This window comes from Miniopterus natalensis, chromosome 10 (assembly GCF_054644295.1).
Source record: "Miniopterus natalensis isolate mMinNat1 chromosome 10, mMinNat1.hap1, whole genome shotgun sequence".
Lineage (NCBI taxonomy): Eukaryota > Metazoa > Chordata > Mammalia > Chiroptera > Miniopteridae > Miniopterus > Miniopterus natalensis.
This window is the reverse complement of record NC_142090.1, coordinates 58,797,593-58,821,648: the sequence shown is the minus strand read 5'-3', so window position 1 is coordinate 58,821,648 and position 24,056 is coordinate 58,797,593. Positions and strand designations below refer to the sequence as shown.

At 38.3% G+C, this 24,056-nt stretch overlaps 2 protein-coding genes across 5 annotated transcripts in view; one reads left to right on the top strand and one right to left on the bottom strand.

Moving 5' to 3' along the window:
• Positions 1–76: 76 nt before the first annotated feature.
• CYP51A1 (cytochrome P450 family 51 subfamily A member 1) lies at positions 77–13,936 on the top strand. The gene is made up of 10 exons (XM_016218894.2): positions 77–362; positions 1,928–2,026; positions 2,886–3,062; positions 4,262–4,388; positions 6,409–6,583; positions 8,634–8,753; positions 9,167–9,362; positions 11,061–11,156; positions 11,441–11,609; positions 12,961–13,936. Exons 1-10 carry the CDS (start codon positions 189–191, stop codon positions 13,137–13,139), a joined length of 1,512 nt encoding a protein of 503 aa, XP_016074380.2. The 5' UTR covers positions 77–188; the 3' UTR covers positions 13,140–13,936.
• Positions 13,937–16,494: 2,558 nt separating this feature from the next.
• Positions 16,495–24,056, bottom strand: part of AKAP9 (A-kinase anchoring protein 9) — a 137,219-nt gene continuing 129,657 nt past the window's right edge. For all 4 annotated transcript variants that reach the window (XM_087821151.1, XM_087821149.1, XM_087821150.1 and 1 more), the window contains 6 exons: positions 23,579–23,779; positions 22,440–22,672; positions 20,074–20,159; positions 18,836–18,965; positions 18,132–18,271; positions 16,495–17,031 (listed from right to left, as the gene is read on the bottom strand). In XM_087821151.1, the coding sequence (XP_087677277.1) occupies positions 16,997–17,031; positions 18,132–18,271; positions 18,836–18,965; positions 20,074–20,159; positions 22,440–22,672; positions 23,579–23,779 (825 nt within the window). In that variant the 3' untranslated portion in view covers positions 16,495–16,996. The remainder of the gene's footprint in view (positions 17,032–18,131; positions 18,272–18,835; positions 18,966–20,073; positions 20,160–22,439; positions 22,673–23,578; positions 23,780–24,056) is intronic.

Here is a 24,056-nt window from a genome sequence, read left to right as displayed (position 1 = left end):
CGCCTGTGACGCCCGGGTGGTGCGCGCGGGAGCCGGGAGTAGGGGGTGCCCGGCTTTAGTAGGAGACCTGGGGGCCGGGGCCGCCTCCGGACACCCGTCTGCCGGCTTCTGTCGCGCGGTCGATTCGGAAGAGCGGCGGCGACCTCGGCCTCCAGCGTCAGGGGAGAATCGAAGCGGCGGCGGGCGGGATGGCGTTGCTGGGTTTACTGCAGGCGGGCGGGTCGGTGCTGGGGCAGGCGATGGAGAAAGTGACCGGCGGCAACATCCTCTCTTTGCTTCTGATCGCCTGCGCCTTCACGCTCAGCACGGTCTACCTGCTCCGCCTCGCCGTCGGCTACCTCGCCCCCCCGCCGGCCGGGACGGTACGTGCACTCCCGGGGGCCCGGGAGGGGGACGCGGAGACTAAGGTGGGGGCAGGGTTGGGGGGCGGCGACAGCCGCTGAGCTCGGCTGGGCGTTGGCGGCGGGCGCATCGCCACTGCCCTGGCCTTGCTGGCCTGGGCGCTGACGGCCCAGATTCTGGCGGTGGCCGCGTGTCTGGTCCTGGCCCGGGTCGTGCTTGTCGCTTTTGTGGTCATAGTGATTCTGTGCTGGCCGCGGTACCGGTGGCCCTAATGGCAGAGTCAGAACTGGAGGCTGTGGCCAGGACTGTGGCGCTGGGTGCCGTGCTGGCCTCCAGAGGGGTGTTGCCGGCCAGGTGGGGGCCCTGGTGGCGATGCTGTTGGTAGCTGTGGCCCTGGTGGCCTTCATCCTGGTGACTGCCCTTGTGTGGTTCAGTGTCGTGGGGGCTGTGGCATTGCCCCTGATGGCGATTTATAGCAGTATGAAGGGGGGAGTGCGTTCATTTTGGTAGAGTGACTGTAGTGCTAATAAAAGCACTTTATCTAATTTAGTGGCTTTACTGACCCCTTCTCTATTTGATGAATGCATCCTTAACCAGCCCACAACTAGTTGCTTTTAAAAACTGCCCTTTTACTGACAGTGGAAGGTACAAACTATTGTCTAAGTCGTTTTAAAAATAATTTTTATTTGAACCATAACAGGCATGAGGCAGTATTATTATTTTTCCGACACATGGGATTTTTTAGGAAGTGGTATTTATCTTTGGAAAGTAAAGTAGCCTTAGTATTTTAAGATCGTTGTTACTATTTGAAGAGTGTGTAGTGCTTCTTACTCTTTGAGACCACCAAAGATCTGAGGAGTCTTTTTCAATTTCAAGTTGATTTCCAGGAGACTTAATGCTGTAATCTGCAAGTCTCTTTTGGGGGCATCTAATGTACCTTTTATAGTGAATGCCTAAGAGTTTCTGCTACAGTGGATCTACTCTTTAAAATCAGTGGATCTAGTTCATTTGCAGTGAGAGAAGCATGAGATGTGTTCTGTTTACTGATAAATGTCACTTCTTAAACATTTCCTTTATTTCTGTACCTCAAGTTACTGTTTATCTTTTTCTGTACCTTCTTTAGGCAAGATTCTGGGACTAAAATTGTGAGTGGTAATGGGAGTAAGTGGTGAAGAAACTAAGTGGTGAAGAAACTAAGTTTGCTTTTTTGGTCCCTCTCATGATTAGGCAAGTTGCCTAGAGCCACCATTAATAGCATTGGACATATTCTGGACAGTGTTCAGCATTTATAATTGCAATGCCTTTGTGTTTGTGTAGTCATTTATCCTATACCATGTTTTGAGTTTCTGTTTATTTTACTGTAGATCCTCCTAAGGTGTTTGGCATTTTAGCTGTTCTTTATTACTTTTTAAAAAACTAATTTTTTTTGTTTTTCAAAATATTACAGATGTCCTTTATTACTTTTGATGCTTCATTTTTTGGTAACTTTTCAGTATTAATGGCAAATTTCATTTGTTTGGTCATGAAACTGAACTGGATTTCTCTCTTAAAATGTAAACTGAAATTTTTTTGTTTTCTCTTGCAGAAAAGTCCACCATACATTTTCTCTCCAATTCCATTCCTTGGGCATGCCATAGCATTTGGGAAAAGTCCAATTGAATTCTTAGAAAATGCATATGAGAAGGTAAGTCTTCCAAATGATTGGAGGAAAATAAATTAATGCTTTTCAAACTTTTAAATGGCAGAACATTAAAAAAAATGTAGCCCAGCTAGGATTTACATATGGTTTGATTTCCAAGTCTATACTTTTAGTAATAATAATAATAACAATAACAAAAACACTTATATAATGTTTATTATGGCCAAGCCATTCTGATATATGCATTTTTCTCTAATATATAGTGTGTACATATAATACATACTATATGTGTGTGTGTGTGTGTATATATATATATATATATACACTAATTCTCTAACATATCTATGTTAATTTATTTAATCTTTACTACAGTTCTATGAAGTAGGTACTATTATTCCCATTTTATAGATTAGGGAAGCTGAATCACATTGTTGGTAAGATAGTGGTAAAACTGATAACTAAATAAATTTTTGGTGTCTTCACATAGCAAGTACTGTAGGAAAGGTCATATCCTTTAGCTACTCTTGTAAATTTATCTCTAGCCAATGGAAAAAATCTGTATTCTCAAAGATATTCATTGAAGAATTGTATATAACAAGTAAAAAGTTGACACATCATGCATGTCTAATAATGAAAGAATAATTATTAACATTATGATGTCTGTGTATAAGATAGAAAATATTTTCAATATAAACAGTGAAAACAGAATAAAAATTTTTATTTATATTCCATCTGCAACTGGATGAACATAATTACAAATTTGGATAAAAATTGGGGAAGAATTGCATTAAGGTTTATGAAAGTTTTTATTTTCAATAATGTATTGTTTTGTGACTTAAGAAATTAGTGTCTTAGTGCTGTATATTTTTTGGTAACATCAATATGGGTCCTTTTTTCTCTTTAGTATGGACCTGTGTTTAGTTTTACAATGATGGGCAAGACATTTACTTATCTTCTGGGGAGTGATGCTGCTGCACTGCTTTTTAATAGTAAAAATGAAGACCTGAATGCAGAAGATGTCTACAGTCATCTGACAACACCTGTGTTTGGGAAGGGAGTTGCATATGATGTGCCTAATCCAGTAGGTGACACTGTTTGTTCAAGAAAGATAAATTTATACTATAGTAGTTATAGTTAGTAGTGTAATAGCATACATTTAAAATGTAGAAACAGTTTATTCCTTGGTTCAAAAATCTGAGAATCATGAGATTTAACAGAAGGAAAGCCACGAGTAACTGACAAACAACGGGTATTTTGCTTTATAGTGGCTGGCATGGGCCAAGCAATTTTAAAGGGTATCTTATACAAAGAAATAGAATCAATGATGACTTAGCTTATTGGAATTTGATTTGAGAAGGTAACAAGATAATTCCATTATTTCATTGGAGGGCTTCCTACTTTCCCACTCCTGCCTGAAGTTCTAGCATGAGAGCTCTTTTGAGCTAGGGATCTTTGACTTTAGAAGTTTGTTTGATTTCTTTTCCCCGCTAAAGTCAAATAGTGCTGTAAGTTGATGTAAAACCCAAATGAGATAATTGGCCCAGTTGCTTGGTGTGGGCTCTGGCTGTGAAAATATCACACATTACCTACTACCCTACCTAGTCACTAGTAGTTAAGAGAGTTGACATTAAGTGTTGTTTCTGAGGATGGGGGAGGTGGGGGAATGAATGGCTCTTCTCAGGGCCAAAAACAAGATCCCTAGAAAAACCCTCTGGGTAGATATATCCATTTTTTTTCACACAGCTTATCAGATTCTTAAAATAGAAATGCCCAAAGATTTAAAACCATTAGTTGTCTTAGTGTGAATTTATTTTATTAAGACCATATTATATTCTGATTAAACTTCTGGAAGATAGTTTCATTGGGGAATGTTACTTGTTTGGGAATAGAACAGGAGAATATGTGAAGGAACATAAAAATATTGACACATAATGAACATTCAGGAGATTGTGTTGGTATCTGGGTTGGAAGACTAGAAAATAACAGAACAGGAAAAGGGAGTCAAATATAAAAAGGTATATAGGAAAGAAGCCAGGAAGTGGGATGCCTAATTGATCATTTGTCTAGGGCCTGTGTAACAGTTCTACGTGTTACTTCAGATGGATGCATAAATGCTCTAAGTTTCCCATATCTAGAATGATTTAAAAAAATCCTTTTACTATTTTTATTTTCAGTTTTTCAGAAGGTTATTTTCTTTGAGTGTTATAGAGTTATAGCCTAAGTGGATTTTGTGACAAAACAAAATTGTGTTTTAATGCTGTATGCCCTTAATTTTTTCAGGTTTTCTTGGAGCAGAAGAAAATGTTAAAAAGTGGCCTTAATATAGCCCACTTTAGACAGCATGTTTCTATAATTGAAAATGAAACAAAGGAATACTTTCAAAGCTGGGGAGAAAGTGGAGAAAAAAGTAAGCAATATATTTTGGTTTTGCATTTGTCCTAATATTTTTACTTTTCCAATAACTAGAAATATAAGAATATGTGTGTATATATAAAAAACAAAGTAGAACATAATGTAAAACCACTTCAGATTTAATAGATAGAACATGCTATGATTACCATGGAGTTAAAAAGATCTGAGAGGAAGTGATTATTGCTGCTCACTTTATTGCTGCAGACCTTAAAATGGGTTAATTAACATGAATGTTGTTCAACTCATTTGTACAAATAATATAAAAACGGTTCAGGATCAGATTTTGGAATAAACAGTGTAAAATTTCTCCAAGTTTATTTTAAGATAAATGTATATATTTTTTTACTCCCAATGGTCAAGTAAAAGTCTAAATGATTTAATTACATATTTAGTACCTTATTTATCTAATACTGTATGGGAATGATTTATTCTATGAAAAAAGTAAATTTAAATACATAAGCTTACTTTACCAGAAGTTTGATTCTAGCCCTTTTCAGTAGAAATCTTTTAAAATGTACTATATGCATTCTTTTTTTTTAAATCTTTTTTTTTTAAAAATATATCTTTATTGATTTCAGGGAGAGGAAAGGAGAGGAGGGAGAGAGAGAGACAGAAACATCAATGATGAGAGAGTCATTGATCAGCTGCAGCCCGCAACCCGGGCATGTGCCCTCACCGGGAATTGAACCCCGATCTCCTGGATCCTAGGTCGATGCTTTAACCACTGAGCCACGCTGGGCCGGGCTATATGCATTCTTGCATTATATAGTGTACTGAATGTTTGGCTGTTTCTGGGAATCCAGTCTTTATTCTGGACTGTAGTAGGTGTTGCCTCCAGAGACAGTTGTCATAATCAAGCAACATCTGCCTCTGTGTAGGTCACCATGTTCTGGGTCTGGTCTTCAGCTCTATAAAAGGTCAAGAAACTTGATTTAAAAAAATATATATACCTGGCGTTATTGTGATTTATTTCTAACCATACAAAAAGCTGATGTATACAAGAATGCTAAGTTAATAAATACAAGTGAGACATAATTATAGCATCAAGAACACCAGAATATTTGCTGAACTTCTCTTTGTTGGCAAATCTAACTGGAAAGCTAGATGATAATGTAATTTCATTTGGTGAACATGGAATTAAAGAACATGGAATTGCTTGGATAATTTTTATGACTTAAGTGTCAAACAAATAATGCTTGCCTGATGAATCTGTCTGTGTTGGGCTATATGAATTGAGAGTTAGAGTTTTCTCTCATACATGCAGTCATGACTTCAATTTTTAGTCCTGACCCTCCCATTTTGACTTGGGAAATAACTTCATTCTTCAGTTTTGGGACTGCGATTCCTTGGGAAGCACCTCTTAATTGTCATATGCACTATGACAATTGCTGGTTTTGTTATACTGTGACCTTGAACTCAGACAGCCATATTCTTTTTTTTTTTTCTTTTTAATCCTCACCTGAGGATATTTTTTCCATTGCTTTTCAGAGAGAATGGAAGAGAAGGAGGAGGGAGGGAAGGAGGGAGGGAGGGAGGGAGAGAGAGAAACATCGATGTGAGAGAGACACATCAATTGGTTGCCTCCCGAGCGGGGGCCTGGGATCGAACCTGCAACTGAGGTACATGCCCTTGGCCGGAATCAAACATGGGACCCTTCAGTCTGAGGGCCAACACTAACCACTGAGGCAAACCAGCTAGGGCGAGCCATATTCATTTTTATCTTTCAAGGAGAAAGGCTCTTGAGTGAGGTTTAGAGATGCCTTTGTGGCATTGATTTTGGCTGTCCAGAGGGGTGGGGTGGGTGCTTTTCCTCATTTGGTTTCTTACCTGTCTTTGTTTTGCCGGGTAAGGTAGTCACATATCTGTCTATAAGCTTTTTTGATGGTATGAATAGGACCTTGTTGGTTCTTAAGTCAAGTTTTTATTCTCACCTTTCCCTCACAATTTTGTATCTCTAAGAAAACATTTAAAAATAATTTTGGCACTATTAATGGGAATGACCTTTTCCCCTCTAGATTTGTTTGAAGCTTTTTCTGAGATCATAATTTTAACAGCTAGCCATTGTTTACATGGAAAGGAAATCAGAAGTCAACTCAATGAGAAGGTGGCCCAACTATATGCAGATTTGGATGGAGGTTTTAGCCATGCAGCCTGGCTGTTGCCCGGTTGGCTCCCTTTGCCTAGTTTCAGGTATGGATAAAGAAACTACCTTTGGTGATTTAACTTTGCATAATTGTTGTAGTGTTGGTATAGTTTGTGTTAACAAAGATAAAAATTAAACATTAAACAAACTGAAGAACAAATTGGCAGTTACTAAATAGTCACCGGGATGTACAGTACAGCATAGGGAATATAGTCAATAATATTGTAAAAACTATGTATGGTGCCAGGTGGGTACTAGACTTGCCGGGGGAGATCACTTGATAAGTTATATAAATGTCTTAGGACTATGCTGTACAGCTGAAACTAATATAATAGTAAATGTCAGCTGTACTTGAAAAAAAATTAAACATTAAGCAAATAAATTTGGGGAGATTATGAGCTCCCATTCTTCTATAAGAATTCAAGATAGGTTTTCTTTATATACTGAGCTCATTTAAGGTAAGTTTCAGCTTATTAAGAAGGTAGTTTGTTGTCTATCTGTTCTAATATTTTAAAACCTACTTATCTCACATATTCCTTGTACTCAGGAAAGTCTCTGAACTCTACCTAAAAGTGATACGGCCTTCTAAGCACTTATTTCAGACCATTTGATTGTTTTGTAGCATATTGTGAAAGTTTTTGTTTGAAGTATTAATGCCTTTCTTTAATTTTCCCCGTCTCCTTGCCAACTGTAGTTTGATTACCTAAATGGCATGGACTGTGATACAGAGAAGTATTGCCCATAGCTTGATGGACGCTTAGTGCCTTGAATATTAGCAGGCTTTCTGCCCCTTTGTTGATTCTTTTCTATTCAGGTGAGGTGGAGAGGAGTTAAGTTGGTACTTGTCCTTTTGTGTCTGCCACTCCTGTCTATTTATAGAATAAAGAGGAGTGGGAGTAAAATGGGAAGCCAGGAGACGGTCTGGAGGTCTTTGGAATTTTTAACACCTTACATCTGTAGGGAGCTTTGCCGTTTTCCAAATGTTTTTATCCGTATCATGTTAGAACATTCAGCACAGCCCTCGACCTAGGGTGGGTTCTCCATAAATGTGCACCGAGCCTCTTCCACCTTCCCTATCTCCTGGATGAAGTCAGAAATTCCTGAGCTTGGTGTGATAGGCCCTTCACCAGACTTTCCAGCCCAGTCTTTCTCTGTTTTACCTGATTCAGCTGATTCAACCAAATTATTCATTTTCTTAAACAGCTTTATGTTTTCTGGCTCTGCTGTGTTCCTGCTGTTAAACTTCATTCAGCATCTTCTTCCCTTCTGCCCATATTATCCTCAGTAACAGACTTAAACTGAGGCAGGGCAGGAGTTTTTATTAGAAGGCTTGATTAAGAGGGGGCGAGGTAGTCAGATTGCCTGGTTTTAAATTTCGGCTCTACTGCTCACTGACTTTGTGATCCTGGGTAGCTCTCTGTGAAGTGAAGATAATAGATTTTACCTCACAGGAGGTCAAAGTGGGTAATTCATGTAAAACACAATACGTGTTTCCTAGTGAGCACCCTATTTTAAAGGTAAAATTTTGTTTTCTGATTCTACTAGTATTTTCACCCTCCATAAACTTGGTTGTCTCAGAAAATGAAGAGTAGAATCAAACCCTGTGTGCTGCAGGCATGTTTTGAACCCTGGATTTCAGGGGTCCTAAATAAACCCTCAGCTTCTGCAAACCCTAGATCCTTTAGGAAAACCAGAGTGACTCTTCATCTGCTGCAAGAATTAATTTCGTTAAAATAGAAATTTCATGTTAACCTAAAAAGCGTGTACTGCTCTCTGTTCAACTGAAAAAATGATTCTAGAGGAATAATCATTTGATTCTTGTTTTAGACCTTTAGTTAGAACACAGGTACAGTGTGTTAAGAATCAGTGATCTTTGTGTTAAAACACGTGTTTTTGCCCTGAGGTACCCTGGAAATTCCTAGAATTATATGATTTTCATCGTTTCTTTTTTTCCTCTTGGTTCTTAGTTTTTTCACTTATTTTAGAATCATTAAAGTTAGTTAAATAAGGTTTCTTTAAGGTAGGTCCTGGTTATTTTCAAAAGGAACTTGGTGCCAGGAAGTATTTTTTGAAGTTATTTTTGTCTTTGAATTACAGACGCAGAGACAGAGCTCATCGAAAGATCAAGAGTATTTTTTATAAGGCAATCCAGAGACGCAGACAGTCAGAAGAAAAAATTGATGACATTCTCCAAACTTTACTAGATTCTACTTACAAGTAAGAGCTGTTCAGATCACATATAAGCTGAAGCAGGAGATTACACATTAAAACATAGTTAAATAATATGTCTCCAGTTAAAAAGTAATGATGCTGGCAAAATTAGTAACTGTGACCTTTGGACTTTTTAAATGGATGAGACATAAATTACTGGGACCCGGTGCCTTACTGGCATCCCATTGATTACCCATGGTGAAAAGTTTGCTAGGAAACTGCAATGAAATAATTTGTAATCGAAATCATATTTTCTATTGGTCTGTCTCTTTTCCCTAATGGAAAAAAAATTCTGACTTCTGATTCACAAATGCAAGAGACTATTATACTTGAAAAATTTACTCATTATGACCCTTTATTTAAAGGTTGAGGTATGAAATGTTAAAATGTTAAATTTGTGTGTGTGGTTCATTCTGTAGAGATGGACGTTCTTTGACGGATGATGAAATAGCAGGCATGCTTATTGGACTGCTTTTGGCAGGGCAGCATACATCCTCAACTACTAGTGCCTGGATGGGCTTCTTTTTGGCCAGAGACAAGACACTTCAAGAAAAATGTTATTTAGAACAGAAAACAGTCTGTGGAGAGAATCTGCCTCCTTTAACTTATGACCAGGTTTGTTGGATTTTCATTTTTATTGATCTGTAGTTTTACTGATGTCTTTGATAGATTTTGGTATCAGAGTAATACATGTCTCATAGAATGAGTTTAGAAGTGTTCCTTTCTCTTTTATTTTTTGAAGAGTTATTGAAGAATTGGTGGTAATTCTTTCTTACATGTCTAATAGATTTCACCAGAGAAGCCATGTGTGTGCTTTTCATTGTGGGAAGATTTTTGATTACCATTCATTCTCTAACTTGTTACAGGTTTATTCACATGTTCTATTTCTTCTTGAGTGATTTTGGTAATTTATGTCTTTCTAGGAATTTATCCATTTTATCTAGAGTACCTAATTTGTTGGCATACAGTTGTTATAATATTCTTTTATAATCCCTTTTATCTCTGTGAGGTCAGTAGTAATGTTTCCTCTTTCATTTCTGATTTTAGTAACTTTTAAAATAGTAGCTTATTTGATGTATAATTCACATACTATAAAATTCATTCAAAGTATACAATTTACTGGTTTTAAAATATATTCATAGTTGTAAAATTATCACAATTTAATTTTAGAACATTTATATCACTCCCAGAGGAGAACCAGTACATATTAGCTGTTACTCTCGATTTTCCCTGTGCCCTATCCCTGGCAGCCACTCATCTACTTTTTGTCTCTATAGATTTGCCTATTCTGGACATTTCATATAAATGACCACATTCATATAATATGTGGTCTTTTGTTACTGGTTTCTTTTACTTAGCATGTTTTCAGGGTTAATCCATGTTGTAGTACTTTGGTTTTTGAATGTTTCCGTTGATGAACATTTCGATTTACAAACGCTGTAAACCCAAATTTTAGCTTCGGTTTTTGAACACGCCTTTGAAGTCGAACATGCCACGTGGCTTCCGCTGAGGGCAAGATCCTGAGGCCTGGCTGTCGGCTGTTGATCCCTTAGTTTTCGAATGTTTCAGATCTCAGTCTTCCGGAAAGTATTACATTCAAAAACCTAGGTACCACTGTACTTCAGTCTTTTTATTGCCCAGTAATATACCATCATATGGATTTACCACATTTGTTTATCCATTCAGCAGTTGATGGACATTTGGGTTGTTTCCACCTTTTGTCTATTATCATTAATTCTGCTCTAAACATTTGTATACAGGTTGGAAAAGCTGACATTGATTTTTGCTAGTGTTTTTAGTTTTTTTTAATTTTATTTTTTTAATATATCTTTATTGATCTCAGAGAGAGGAAAGGAGAGGAAGAGGGATAGAAACATCAATGATGAGAGAGTCACTGATCGAGCCCGCAACCTGGGCATGTGCCCTCACTGGGAATCGAACCCCGATCGCCTGGATCCTAGGTCGATGCTCAACCGCTGAGCCACACCCGGCCGGGCGCTAGTGTTATTTTTTAAATGAATTTTCATAGCTCCTTGTTATGCCATTCTTCAGGGTGATTGACTCTCTTCCTGTTATCTTGCCTTCTTTTCTCTTGTTGACCTTAGACAGTAATAGAACAAGATAATCTCAGCTGCTTTGAACCAGTTATCTCTGCACTTCTACCCAGAATATAAGCTATTTTGTAATAACCCAGAAAAAAAAAATTTAACTTAACTAAGTAAAATATTTAACTTATAAAATAATATTTAAGTTAAAATACTGTTGAAACATGTTAAATATTTGTAGAACTCGGGAAATATTTTCTCTTTTTAGCTCAAGGATCTAAATTTACTTGATCGCTGTATAAAAGAAACACTAAGACTTCGACCTCCTATAATGACCATGATGAGAATGGTCAAAACTCCTCAGGTGAGTCTCTAACTATGAAAGTAAAATCAGATTATGAAAGGCTCCTTGAAGTCCTACCCCTACCCCTTAGGCATTACGACTTTTTTGTGTGTATATACTTATAGCCCAATTTTGGGTCATTTGGAAATCATCTTGAGTTAAAATAATTTTTTGCTGGCCTATCATCTAGCTAGTTTTTAAATATATGTATATCTGATGTGTATGAATGCTTTATTACACAATGGCCTGATTTTTGAAAGAATATTTTAAAATTACCTAATGAAATGTTTTGCTTTCATTTGTAGGTTGTGGCAGGGTATACCATTCCTCCAGGACATCAGGTGTGTGTTTCTCCCACTGTCAATCAAAGACTTAAAGACTCATGGAGTGAACGTCTGGACTTTAATCCTGATCGCTACTTACAGGACAATCCAGCATCAGGAGAGAAGTTTGCCTATGTGCCATTTGGAGCTGGTAAGATGATTATATTTTACATTTGAAATGTTTGTCCTGATAACGTTACCAGAACAAACACAAATAATCCATGTGAATTTTATTTACAAATATCTTTCCCTTTCCTAATAGGAACATTTTTGCAAATGTATGGCAATTTTTCCCATACCAATCTCTGTGGACACTATCTGGGTTCCTACAATTCAGGTCAATTCTGACATTCTTTACCTGGGGTTAGCACAAACTCCATTGGTTAAAGGCTCAGTCCCATAAGACTGCTTCCCTCCCCCCACTTCAGATACCAATTGCAAGTCCAGTGGTCACCTGTTCTTCTAACCAACTGGTTATAAGTTGGAGGTTCTCTCAGTCCCCTCCTTAGGGTTCCATAATTTGTTAGAACAGCTCACAGAATTCAGAAAACAGTTTACTAACTAGACCGAAGATACAACTCAGGAACAGCCTGATTGAAGAGATGCATAGGGCGAGGTATAAAAGGGGCAGAACTTCCATGCCCTCAGAGCAGACCACTTTCCCAGGACCTTCTCGTGTTCATCAGCCTGGAAACCCTTGTCTTTCTCTGACTGGTTTATTTCGCTTAGCGTAATTAAGTTTTGATTGGAAGGTTTATATTGATTTAACTAACTAGGGCTCTCTTGGGAGAGAAGCTAAGAATATTCTAGTATATTGCCAAACTAGATCAGCATCGTGTATTTCAAACCTTACATGTATTTAACCTAGATAGATGCTAAGTTTCAAAAAAAGTGATTGGAAAAGTCATACAATTACCCAAGTGGTGTTTCCCCCTAAAAACAGATTATGAAAATCTCCTGGGATGTTTTTATTTATTTTATTTTTCAATTACAGTTGACATTCAATATTGTTTTATATTAGTTTCAGGTGTAAAGTGGTTGGACAATGATATACTGATTCCCCCACAATATCTCCTGGAGTTTTTGTTAACTATATTCTTGAAAAACTATATTTTTTTTAATCCTCACCCAAGGATACGTTTTTTGTTTTTAGAGAGACAGGAAGGGAGAGGGAAGGAGGGGCAGAGATGGAGGGAGGGAGAGAGGGAGGGAGGGAGGGAGGGACATTGATTGGCTGCCTTCCAACTGGGGGATCAAACTTGGGTATGTGTGCTGACCGGGAATTGAACCCTTGAGCCTTCGGTGCACAGGCGAAGCTCCAACTGAGCCACATGAGCCAGGGCTACATTCTTGTTTTATGTGAAAAGACTGTCATTGTTTTATTATAATTATCTGCATATCTGTTCTTCACCTAAACTGTAGCTAAACAAATTTCATTACTCCAGGCTAAAAGAAGTGAGAAAGAATTTCAACTGATTCTTATGAAAATTTTTTTTTTACAGGGCGTCATCGTTGTATTGGGGAGAATTTTGCCTATGTGCAAATCAAGACGATTTGGTCCACTCTGCTTCGTTTATATGAATTTGATCTTATTGATGGGTATTTTCCCACTGTGAATTATACAACCATGATTCACACCCCTGAAAACCCAGTTATCCGATACAAACGAAGATCAAAATGAAAAATGCTGCAAGGAACTAATATGTGAAACATCACTGTAAACAGAAAAGCATTTGAAGAGAATGAAGTTGATGCAACAACTCTCAGTGTATTCTTTTTTGTGTTACTTTAAAAGACAGCTAATTTAATGGTTTTTATATTTTCTTAACTGAATGGTTCCATAAAATTTAATGGCCTTTCAGACATTTCCTAAGACCTTATGATGGATATTTACTACATATGCTTTATTTAAGAAAGTCAAGCTCGTCAGTGAAAACAAATTGTTCAGGGGGATCTTGGTTATTGGCAGATTCTAAACACAATTTCTAGGTATTAATTTTAAGAGTATATGTAACTCTTGGCAAGTAAGTTTAGGGTATTCAAATCTTGGACTAAATCTGCAAATATAAAAGCCCAATGAGATACTTGGAAGCCTTAGATTATTTATGCACTTCCTGTGTAATGTTTAGGTGTGTGAGGATGGGTGGATAGGGAATAAGCTCACATTTAAAGTCTTGGAAGAAAGAGAATCCTATTAATTGTTTTGGTATGATGGATGATAATTAGCAGCAATGGAACTGTGTTGTAGAAAAATATGTCCTTAAGAAGTACTGTCTTATAGGAAATTGAGGGAGATCTATGGTAATGACTTAATTACATTTCCTAAAAAATAATATACTTATTAATTCTAAAGACTGCTTGCACTAACTTGATCTAATTACTAAATACTTCATCAACCTGATAAATTTGTATCTCGTTCCACATGGTCATATCTGTGTGGAAATCCAAAATAAAGTCCCTAAGGGATAATTTTGGTTCTCTTTGGCTCAAGGTGGTTCCCTGCTTCCTCTCCAGAATCTATTTAGGGATTTCCTGTTACTAGTTCTATTAAATATTAATTTAGGTCAACAAGGTGTGTTGTTGTTTTTTAAATAGAAAATCTGAGATCAGGGAACTCTGGCTTTAAGATTAGGATAATATGAAGCAGGGTCCTTAATAGTAATATCATTGGCTACGTTCTGTGAAGGCTGTGTTGAAGAATCAACTCAAATGATAACTGGGGGCCTGTCTCTATACCTGTAATTTGACCATACTGTTTGTTTTGACTAAATAAGGCCAAAATAGTTTCCCTTATGTGTGTAACAGTTGAAGAGAGCGGAGGACTCAGGTTAAACTTTGTCTCTGCTTTAGTTTTTCATATTAACATTGTCTTTGAGAGAAATACAGTCTGTATTCATGAAGTGTAAAGCATGTGCTTTAGTGAGTTGAACTCAGGAATCTAGGAACTTGGATGGGAAAAAAGTCCATCCTTATTTGTATTAATTTCAAATTGTAATTTAGTATTTCCTTTATTTACAAATTTAGGCAACACACCACACTAGTATTAAGCAGTACCTGTGACTGAACAGAAGTCATAGATACTTTCATATCACATGATAGGTGTTGTAGATCTTGAAGTTCTTTTACTCTCATCACTACTTTGAAATTATGGTAGTTGTTAGATCTGCTAGATCTTAGATCTTTAAACTTACATGTCATATCACAAAATTTTAAATATATTTTTATTGATTTCAGAGAGAGGAAAGGAGAGGGAGAGAGAGAGAGAAACATCAATGATGAGTGTGTCATTGATTGAGCCTACAACCTGGGCATGTGCCCTGACCGGGAATTGAACCCGGATCGCCTGGATCCCAGGTGGAGGCTCAACCGCTGAGCCACGCCCAGCTGGGCTATATCACAAAATTTAAAAAAATTGGACTCTATGTAATTGTTTTCCTTTACAGTTCTATAATATTTCATGTCTTTAAAAAGCATTAGTTCCACAAGAAAGCTTGAGAGATTCATGGCACAAATAAAGTTAAAACCCCGAGGAAGGCTAGTCTATGTTTAGTGACTAGTCTATTTTAGACTAATAAATTTAGTTGTGTGTTTTTTTTAAAGTTCAACTCCTTTTTTTAAAAAAATACATTTTTATTTATTTCAGAGAGAGAGGAAGGGAGAGGCGGATAGAAACATCAATGATGACTGTCATTGATCGGCTGCCTCCTGCATGCCCCCTGCTGGGGATCAAGCCTGCAACCCCCGGCATGTGCCCTGACCAGGAATCGAACCTTGATCTCCTGGACCATAGGTTGATGCTCAACTGCTGAGCCACACTGGCAGGGCTAGATTTAGTTTTTAATGACAGACTAAGTATTGATAAACATTAAGAAGTTGATGGCAGAGGCCTAATGTCATAAAGAGGGCTGATCGTCAAACAGTGGGAGTGAACAGAGATTAAATCAGAGCACCTGTCCATCTGCTCCTCCTTTCTCAGAGCAAAATAGCAAGCTATGAAAGGTTTTACCCACAACCCTCACCTTCAACTATCTGCTTTAGAGTACATTTGTTATTTCTCAAACTCTTATCAAAACTCAGCTGCTAATAGGGAAAATACAGGTATTATGAAATCTTCAAGAATGTAAAATTTGTTTTTATAGCTTGTTTGTATGGGTATAAATCAGAATACCCAACGGTAAAACAAAATTCTGGTTACAAGCATCAAATACTACTACTCTTGCTGTTTTAGTGGGTTGTCATGTTATCATGGAGGATTTAAGAAATAACAATGAGATTTATATTATCTCTGAGAGATTCCATCTGAACTTGGCTTAGCAGACGCTCATTATATTGTGGTTAATAAAATTTAAGATTATTTGAGTTAAATGAGTTCTGCATCATCTTAGTGGACATGGCTTTGTGAGGACACACCTTTGGACACAAGTAACATTAAATATAATAGAGCAAATAAGGATTAATCATGAAAATACCAATATAGCTTTAAAAAAATACTATACCTAGATGTAAAGTTGATAAGAGGCACATGGAAAATTCAATGGAAGGAGAGAAAAAAATCCCCAGAGTATAAGATTAGGGCAACTTTTTGAATCTCTAAGTCCTACATATTTCCTATAAGTAATGAAGTGATAAGCACTGCCGCAGACTGAATGTTTGTGTCCCCTCCACATATGTTGAAACATAATCTCCAATTTGTTGGTATTCAGAAATGGGGCCTTTGTGGGGTGATTACATCACGGGGGAGCACTCATGAACAGGATTAGTGCCCTTATAAAAGAGCCCTCTGACAGCTCCCTCGCCCGTCTGCCATATGAGGACACTGCAAGAAGACAGCCTTCTATGAACGAGGAAGCGGGCCCCACCAGTCCCCAAATCTGGTGGTCCCTCGATCCTGGACTTCCCAGCCTCCGGAACTGTGAAAAATAAACATGTTTGTAAGTCACCCAGTCTACAGTATTTTGTTAGAGCAGCTGGGATGGACTAAGACATGCACCAAGAACTATAGCTTAGTTAAAAATGAAGAGGTTCAAATACAGTGGTTAAAATGGCGAAGTCATTTTTATTTCAGTACTTGACAAAATACCCCATAAAATTCAAAACTTCTACCATTATACAAAAATAGGTCTCTACAAGTGATATCTGTCATCACCAGTAGCAAATATATTAGGCAGAAACAGGTAACTTCAGTAGCCTTATAAGAAAAGTGCAGGACACCTCAAGCTACACATTCAGCAGTGTCATAATGCGCAAAAGTTTAATCTTTTCACCCATTTGATAAATACACCAGGTTTATAATTTAACCATTTAAATTAGCATTCCACAAATACACATGTAATTGATTACTGTGCATGAATACATACACAATGCTTATATGTACAAATTCCAGTTTGTTTTCATGTGCTGGCAGGGATTTGTATACAATCATAAGCTGTGTTTGTGTTGGTCCCATTGGATATCCACAATACAAAAAGCACAAAAGAACCATTGATTTACAAAAGGGAATTTGCTTAAAATTACTTCGATTCATGATGTTCCCAAGGATTATCTCCTCATGCCAGCATGAAAGTGAGTGGCACCTATGAGAGAAAACCAGGATATGTAAATGATTTCAAATTAGACTGTTAACCTGTACCAGAAGGGCAGATTACTACTACGCCTCCATTTAAAAATAATACTTTTCATTTTCCTAAAAAAGGTCTACATACTTCAAAACAGATTTTTAAAAGAGATTTTTAGTATATATTTAAAAATCACTGTGGATGGCTATGTATCAAGGTGAGCCTAATGTTAAGATTCTCTTTAAAGTGCCCTGCAGGCTGAATGTTCTATACCTCCTGCCTCTTGAAAAATCTTTGGGACTTAAAAATCTGGGTCTTGTGAAATTTGGATGCTCAAAACAAAGAACAAAACATAAAAAATCTAGCTATGATAAAAGTTTTTTGGGTTAGATGATTTCTTATAGGAAAAGATAAACTAACTTAAAATAATGTGCTATTAGCTCTATCTAGTTTGTGGGAATAGTAGAAAAAAAGTTTTTAATAAAAGTAAAAAGAATATATAAAAGTTGACTTAAAACATATTAAATTAAAATGATTCAAAACCTCTGAATCAGGAGTGAATTGAAGGGAGACAGGAAAAAAAGGCTTTCCCGATAATCCATTTTTATTAAGTATGAAATTCTTGTGTGTTTTTGAGCAGAGAAAAATAAAAGGTCATTTTTACAGAATCTTGAATGGGATGGGTTTTACAGATCAAACATAAAAGCACAAGGTCCTCGTGTGAACAATGGCTGTGTTAAACGCTTCAAGTTCTTGCTCCCTCCTCTCATCTTCCTACCCCTTATTTGTACGCATTATTTAGCAACATGTATTACTTAGGAACATGCTCTCCAGTTGACTCCGTAAGCCTCAGAGTACTTGGTGCTCACTGTGCACTTTATCTCATCCATCTGCTGAATGAAGACAGCAGTGAAACTTTCTGGGGAGGACTGAGACCCGGGGTGATAAATTATGTCTTGACTTAAATTCCTAAGTCTAACCTGGTAACTCATGCACTGAACTCCAAGATTTTATTATCCTAATGAGGAAGGTCAAGGAGTTTGAAAAAGAGAAAGGGGAGCTATGGGCCTATCTAGTAGCACTGTGGTGCTGCCAACTTATGGCTAAGCCAAGAGTACCTGACTGTACAGTTCCAAGGCGTCTTTGCAGTGCTTCCAGCCGAGAAATATAATCTGTCAGGGCTCTGTCAGGATCATAATTCTGAAGCTGAGAACATGCTAAGGAAGCAGGATTCAAATCAGCTGGAGGGCCCGGGTACCTATGAGGTAAAAAATATAAACACGAATCCAAATTATCCAGAAACAAGGCAAGTAACTTACCCACCAGCCTCCACCCCTCAAAAGGCAGACATCTCATACACTGCCTGATCTGTACCCCCATACTTCTGAGTCTATGTTGTATAATGGAAAAAACTCAATAAATTCAAAGCAGCAGCTATGAAGTCATCATAAGAATGTCCAGTACAATGCCTGTCACAAAGGTCCTCAATAAATGTTGCATATTATATAAATGCATCTTGTCACGCAGACTTTAGGGTTTTTCCCACAATGTCCAGAGACTACCAGTTTTAGTCAATACTTCCCCAATGCCTAAACCACAGCACTTACTAAACAACATTTGATCAGGTGTTTCTTATACCCTTGGAAACCAGTTACAAATCCAAAAGCTATCTTTAATTCTGAGCCTTTGATTATGTAAATCATATATTCCTGAAGATACATTTAGCTATTTCAATGCAAAGAAGTCATAGCCCTAACACTGTCCCTTCTCTATTAGTATTAGTATATTTAAGTACTCTAGGCAAGTTTTATCAAATTTTTACCTATTTTGAAAAGGTAAAGGAGACCTAGGATAGTCCAGGTCTGATCTTGAACGATATGTAGTGTGTCTTGGCTCTCCATACAGCTCTAATCCACCAGGAGAAGGGTAAAATAGGTCAGTCTTTTCAGCACCTAAAGTAATCCAAAACGTACCTTGTTAAAAAGAAATGCCAGGCCCTTGGAAAGTTTCTACAAATCGGATGATGGCTCAAAAGACCACTGTGCTGTGCTACACTGTCCCCTATTTACAGTTAGTGTCAGTTATTCTTGCTGCAGGAAACAACAGGGCTGTTACTTGTTTACCTTTCAATATGAGTAATTCTGCTAAGACAGAACTATAGCTCAAAGAAAATAAACTGAAGTTTAAAAAACCTAGTTATAATTAGGGTGAAGCGAAGGGTGCCTGAGTATGTATGGTTTAGGGGAAACAATGATATGGATAAAAAAATATTAGACCAATGTAGCCAAGTCATTCTTGTGATTTTATTAGAAAAAATTTGAATCAAGATTTATTAACTTACAACACAGAACTCATTATGGTAAAAACTTCAGCTGTTTCAGTGTAAGCTTAGATTCATATTTCCAAACACTTTGCTTAGGATACCAAATCTATTTCCTTTCTCTGGTGCTCATGCTCAGCTACTGGTAGATGTACAGCAATACATAGCACAGTCATGCTCTATGTCTGTAACTCTGTATACTCCTCTCCTTATACCTGGAATGTTAAGCTCTAAAGTTTGTTTCCACTCCTAGGTGTAGAGAGAAGAAACTTGAACTGTCAACCATTATTATGCAACCTATTGGTAAACTCAGAAACCTGTCCGAATATTGCTAAATTTCCAAAACATCAAACCATAACTTGTCCATATGACTGAGAACAGCAATCCTATCTTGAACCAGAGCCTTAAATGCAGTTGTAAGGAGAGTGGGTTCTGGAGCCAGACTGCCAGAGTTCGATGCTGGCTCCACCCCTTCCTACTGTGTAACTGCGGCAAATGGCCAATGCTTTCCATGCCCCAGTTTTTTATCTGTAAGGTGATAATAACAGTAACTGCACCTACATCACAGGATTGGGAGAATACATGGAAAAAGCAGGGCCTAGTGCAGACTAAGTACTCCATTTTATTCTTTGAAACAGCAAGGTCCCCAGCTGTCTTTGGAAAACAACATTATTTGGAAGGTATTACACATGGTAACTTTAGACAGTCATAGACAGAAGAAAAAACTATTTTGACTTCACCTGGATTCAGTCCAAAGCCATCCCTGTTAATGTTGATGGAACCAGAACTTGTGACTCGATGCCAGCGTTGAACTAAAAATTTCATTCTAAAAGAGATCCCAAAAAAATTTCACAGCATATCTATAATGTAAAAAGTATAAATATACACTTTGCACAAAAATCAAGTCATATATGTAGATATGAATGCAGAACAAATTTCAAAATCACATGACTGCCTAAACTATGCAAACATCTGTGGCAAAATTAACTGGAGCAGAAGAACAGGACTTCCCCAGAGGCAGCAAAAGTCTACTGTGAGGCCAACATCAGTTCTGGCTTCAGGGGTAAATGGGACACAAGAGACGGAAAGCAAAAGTAGAAGAGAAAAGTGGGTGGGCAAAGAAAGGGCGAGAAGTTGGGAAGAGCGAAAAGGAGGGAGGTGAAACGGAGAGAGTGGCAGACCCTGAGCCGGCAGGAAGAGCGAGCTGGGAAGGCTGGAGGATCCTGCGTAACCAGCGATGAGAAACTGCTGGCTCCCAAGGACCAGCGTGGCAGTGCCACGAACCAGCTGCAGCAAGGGCTGCCTGCCTTGTCCTGTCCGGACGAGCCTTCTGAAGCACTGGTTTTGATTTCATAATTCCAATCGGTTTCAAGCTCAGTTTTAGGAGAGTCAAAATACCATAAACATATAAGAGGAGAGGAGAGAGAGAGGTAGCGTGAAGTCCTTCAATGGCAAGTGGCCTTAATGGAGACTTCCCAAATTCTTCTAATCAAAATCAGTGGTTAACCCCTGTGACCTCTCATCTGGAGCCTTCTAACTTACAGGCATACTGGTCTTCCCTAGGAGGACGTGAGCTGCCTTCAGGGGTTTAGGCAGGACTGATGTCTTTTTCATCAATGCCTCTCCCAGCACTTAACTCTGTACAAAGTGTACAAGGTGATGAAGGGAGGAACTGGAACCATGTGACCACAGTGTGGAGTAGCAGAGGCAGGGAGACTCTAGCCCATCAATAAAGTGAAACGCGAGCCTCCTTTAGAGAACCAACAGGGATGAAACTTGGGAGCCCTGGCTGGTTGTCCCAGCTCTATTACTATTTGCTTTGCAGCCTCCCCCGCCTCAGTTTCCTTATCTGTGAAATAACATTCTAGGTTATATGATCTCACACAGCTTCTAGTTAAAAAATTCCAAGTCATATTAAAAAAAAAAAACAGGTAAAGAAAAAAGGGCTAAATTGCTGAAGACATCAGATGTGACCCAATAGAAACACTTTAAAAACCAAATTCCTTTCGGACTGTCTGGCTCCTACAGAAATAAAAAGGAGGGGAAGCACAGAAAAGCCTAGTACCTGGGTATATACCACCCAGGTCAGAGGACTATAGTAGGCCAGGTCCCCAAGGTAGTTTGAGTCCTGACTCCACTTCAATCAGACACAGAACAAGTGACAGAGTTCCTCACGTGGAACTACTAGAGAGTGACAAGAGCAGTAGCAGAGTCCAGTGCCCTAAAGGCTAACCTCTGGACTGAATACAGTTAGGCCAGGGCTTTCTGTAACTGGGCTCCAGGAGTTTGTATGAACATATGTTACAGCCTAAGTAATTTTTCAAAAACATTTCTCCCTCTTATTTATATGTCTGAACTAGTTCAAGGGCTTACTCAGATTTAGAAAGAAAAAAAAAGTGCCTAAATTAGATGTGCCAGCTCTGAGTCACCAGCTGCCTGCATCTGGAACGGCCCTTTTCACCGAGTCTCTAGAGGACAACATAAGGTATCCCTGCTAAATGGATGGAAACTGAGAAAGAGGCAGGCATATTTTAGTAAATGTCTCATACGGAGCACACAGGCAGAGAAAAGAGAGATTAAAAATAACTAATCTTTGCCCTGACCAGTGCTCCCAGTGGTTAGAGCACTGGTCTATACACCGAAGGGTCACGGGTTCAATTCCTGGTCAAGGGCACGTACCTGGGTTGCAGGTTTGATCCTCAGCCCTAGCTGGGGAGAATACAGGAGGCAATCAATTGATGTGTCTTTCTCACATCGATGTTTCTCCCCCACCCCCTCCCACTATCTCTAAAAAATCAATGGAAAAAATACTCGGGTGAAGATTAACCAAAAATACAAATACAAATACAAATACAAATAAAAATAGCCCAGCCGGGTGTGGCTCAGTGGTTGAGCATCGACCTAGGATCCAGGAGATCAAGATTCGATTCCCGGTCAGGGCACGTGCCCGTCTTGTGGGCTAGGCAGACGATCAATGACTCTCTCATCATTGATGTTTCTATCTCTCTCCCCCTTCCTTTCCTCTCTCTGAAATCAATAAAGATATGCTTAAAAAAAAATCCTTTTAGAGAGTCTATTGAAATAAATTTTTTTTCAAATACTTTACCTTGAAATTGCCATGGACACTCTGGCTGCCGATCGAAACCTGGTGAAGCCCTTTGGACGGTGGGTGATCATCTCTAGATCCGTGTAGGCTGGTTGCCCCCCCATCCGGGCAAGTAGAGCCAGGGTGGCCTCTTCACACTCCTGGAAGCCACCCAGTAACAGCAGCAGGTATTTCTTCTGATAAATGAGAGCTTTCCGAAAACTTTCTGCCCTCAGGTATTTACCATAAATCCTCTACGTTTAAAGAAGGGAAGAACATAAAGACACTATCAAGAAGTGATTCAAACTGTTCTCTAGGGGAAGATGACCTAGATTTTTTTTAAAAAAGGGCTAGTAGTAGAATGGCAGGTACTCTATCACTGTTTTCTACTTTATCAGCAAAGTTAAAAATAAACATAATTAACCCTAACCTTACACTTCTGCCTCTTTTTAGTCAATGGAATCTGAATACTAACCTTAAAGTTATGCTTTTTATTTTGGGTATTAGCCCCTATTCACCACATTTATTGCAAAAATTTTTGTCATTCCATTATTGTCTGAGTTTTTACATTTAATTGTCTAGAGCTACTTTTATTATTATGGTCACTAATCTACTTAACTTTTTCATTGTTAACGTTTTCTGCCCTTTGATAAGTCATAAATTTATGTTCACTCCATAGCTGGAATAACTATTCCAAACATTTTTATTTCTTTTTGTTTTGGATTTTATGTTGATTAAGGTAGTTTTGCTACAATATTCATTATTAGTAGAGAGGTTATTCAGAGGGCTTACCATCTTATAGAGCAGGATGATCTATATTGACAGGAGTAGAGTTTTTGTTGGGAATTGAAAAGACAACTTTCTGTTGTCTATTAGGGGTAATATTGTGGGAAGCAGGACCATGAACTCAGGTGCTGCCAACTGTGACCATTAACAGAGCTTATAAATCTGGTCCCAGACCTGGGCTTGCATTGCTATAGATTTTTTGTCACCAGCTAGAAACCTACATTCCTGACAGAGACTGAATAGAGAGACCCAGAAACACAGCCTGAGTGCCACCTGAATTTTCACCTGTAGAATTAAGGTTAGTGAGAGGTGAAACAAGGCGAAACAGAAGCCAGCTTTGTTTGGTATACATTTAGATGGAAGATGTCTCTGACCTTTATAGTGGCATGCTCAGAATCAGGGCTCAGATTGTGAAGTAAAGCTTCGTTTCTTAGTTCAGCTTTCAGTTTGTATACTTCAGCTTCTGCCCTCTTCAAGGATTTTTGGAGAGCCAACTTTTCTCTGTTCCAGACTTCTTTTTCAGAAGCAATGATGGCTTCAATGTTGTTGCTACCGCTGAATGAAAACCTGGAAGACTGCAGAGACCAGAGCCTACTTAATTGATTTTTAAAAAGAAGTCTCTAAAGAAAAACCTGATTTAAACATATTAAAGGTATCGCTATGGGAGATATAGAAGTCTGAGCTTCCCAACCTCAGACAGGGACATTAAAAGCCAATCTCAACTGACATTAAATAATGTACAGTAACTTTTAAGTATATGGTCCTTTGCTGAGCAGATTAACTTTGCAACTAAAAATCCTCGTGAAAGCCTAGCTCCAAAGAAGGTGTTTAGATTTAGCAGAACTTTGCAGT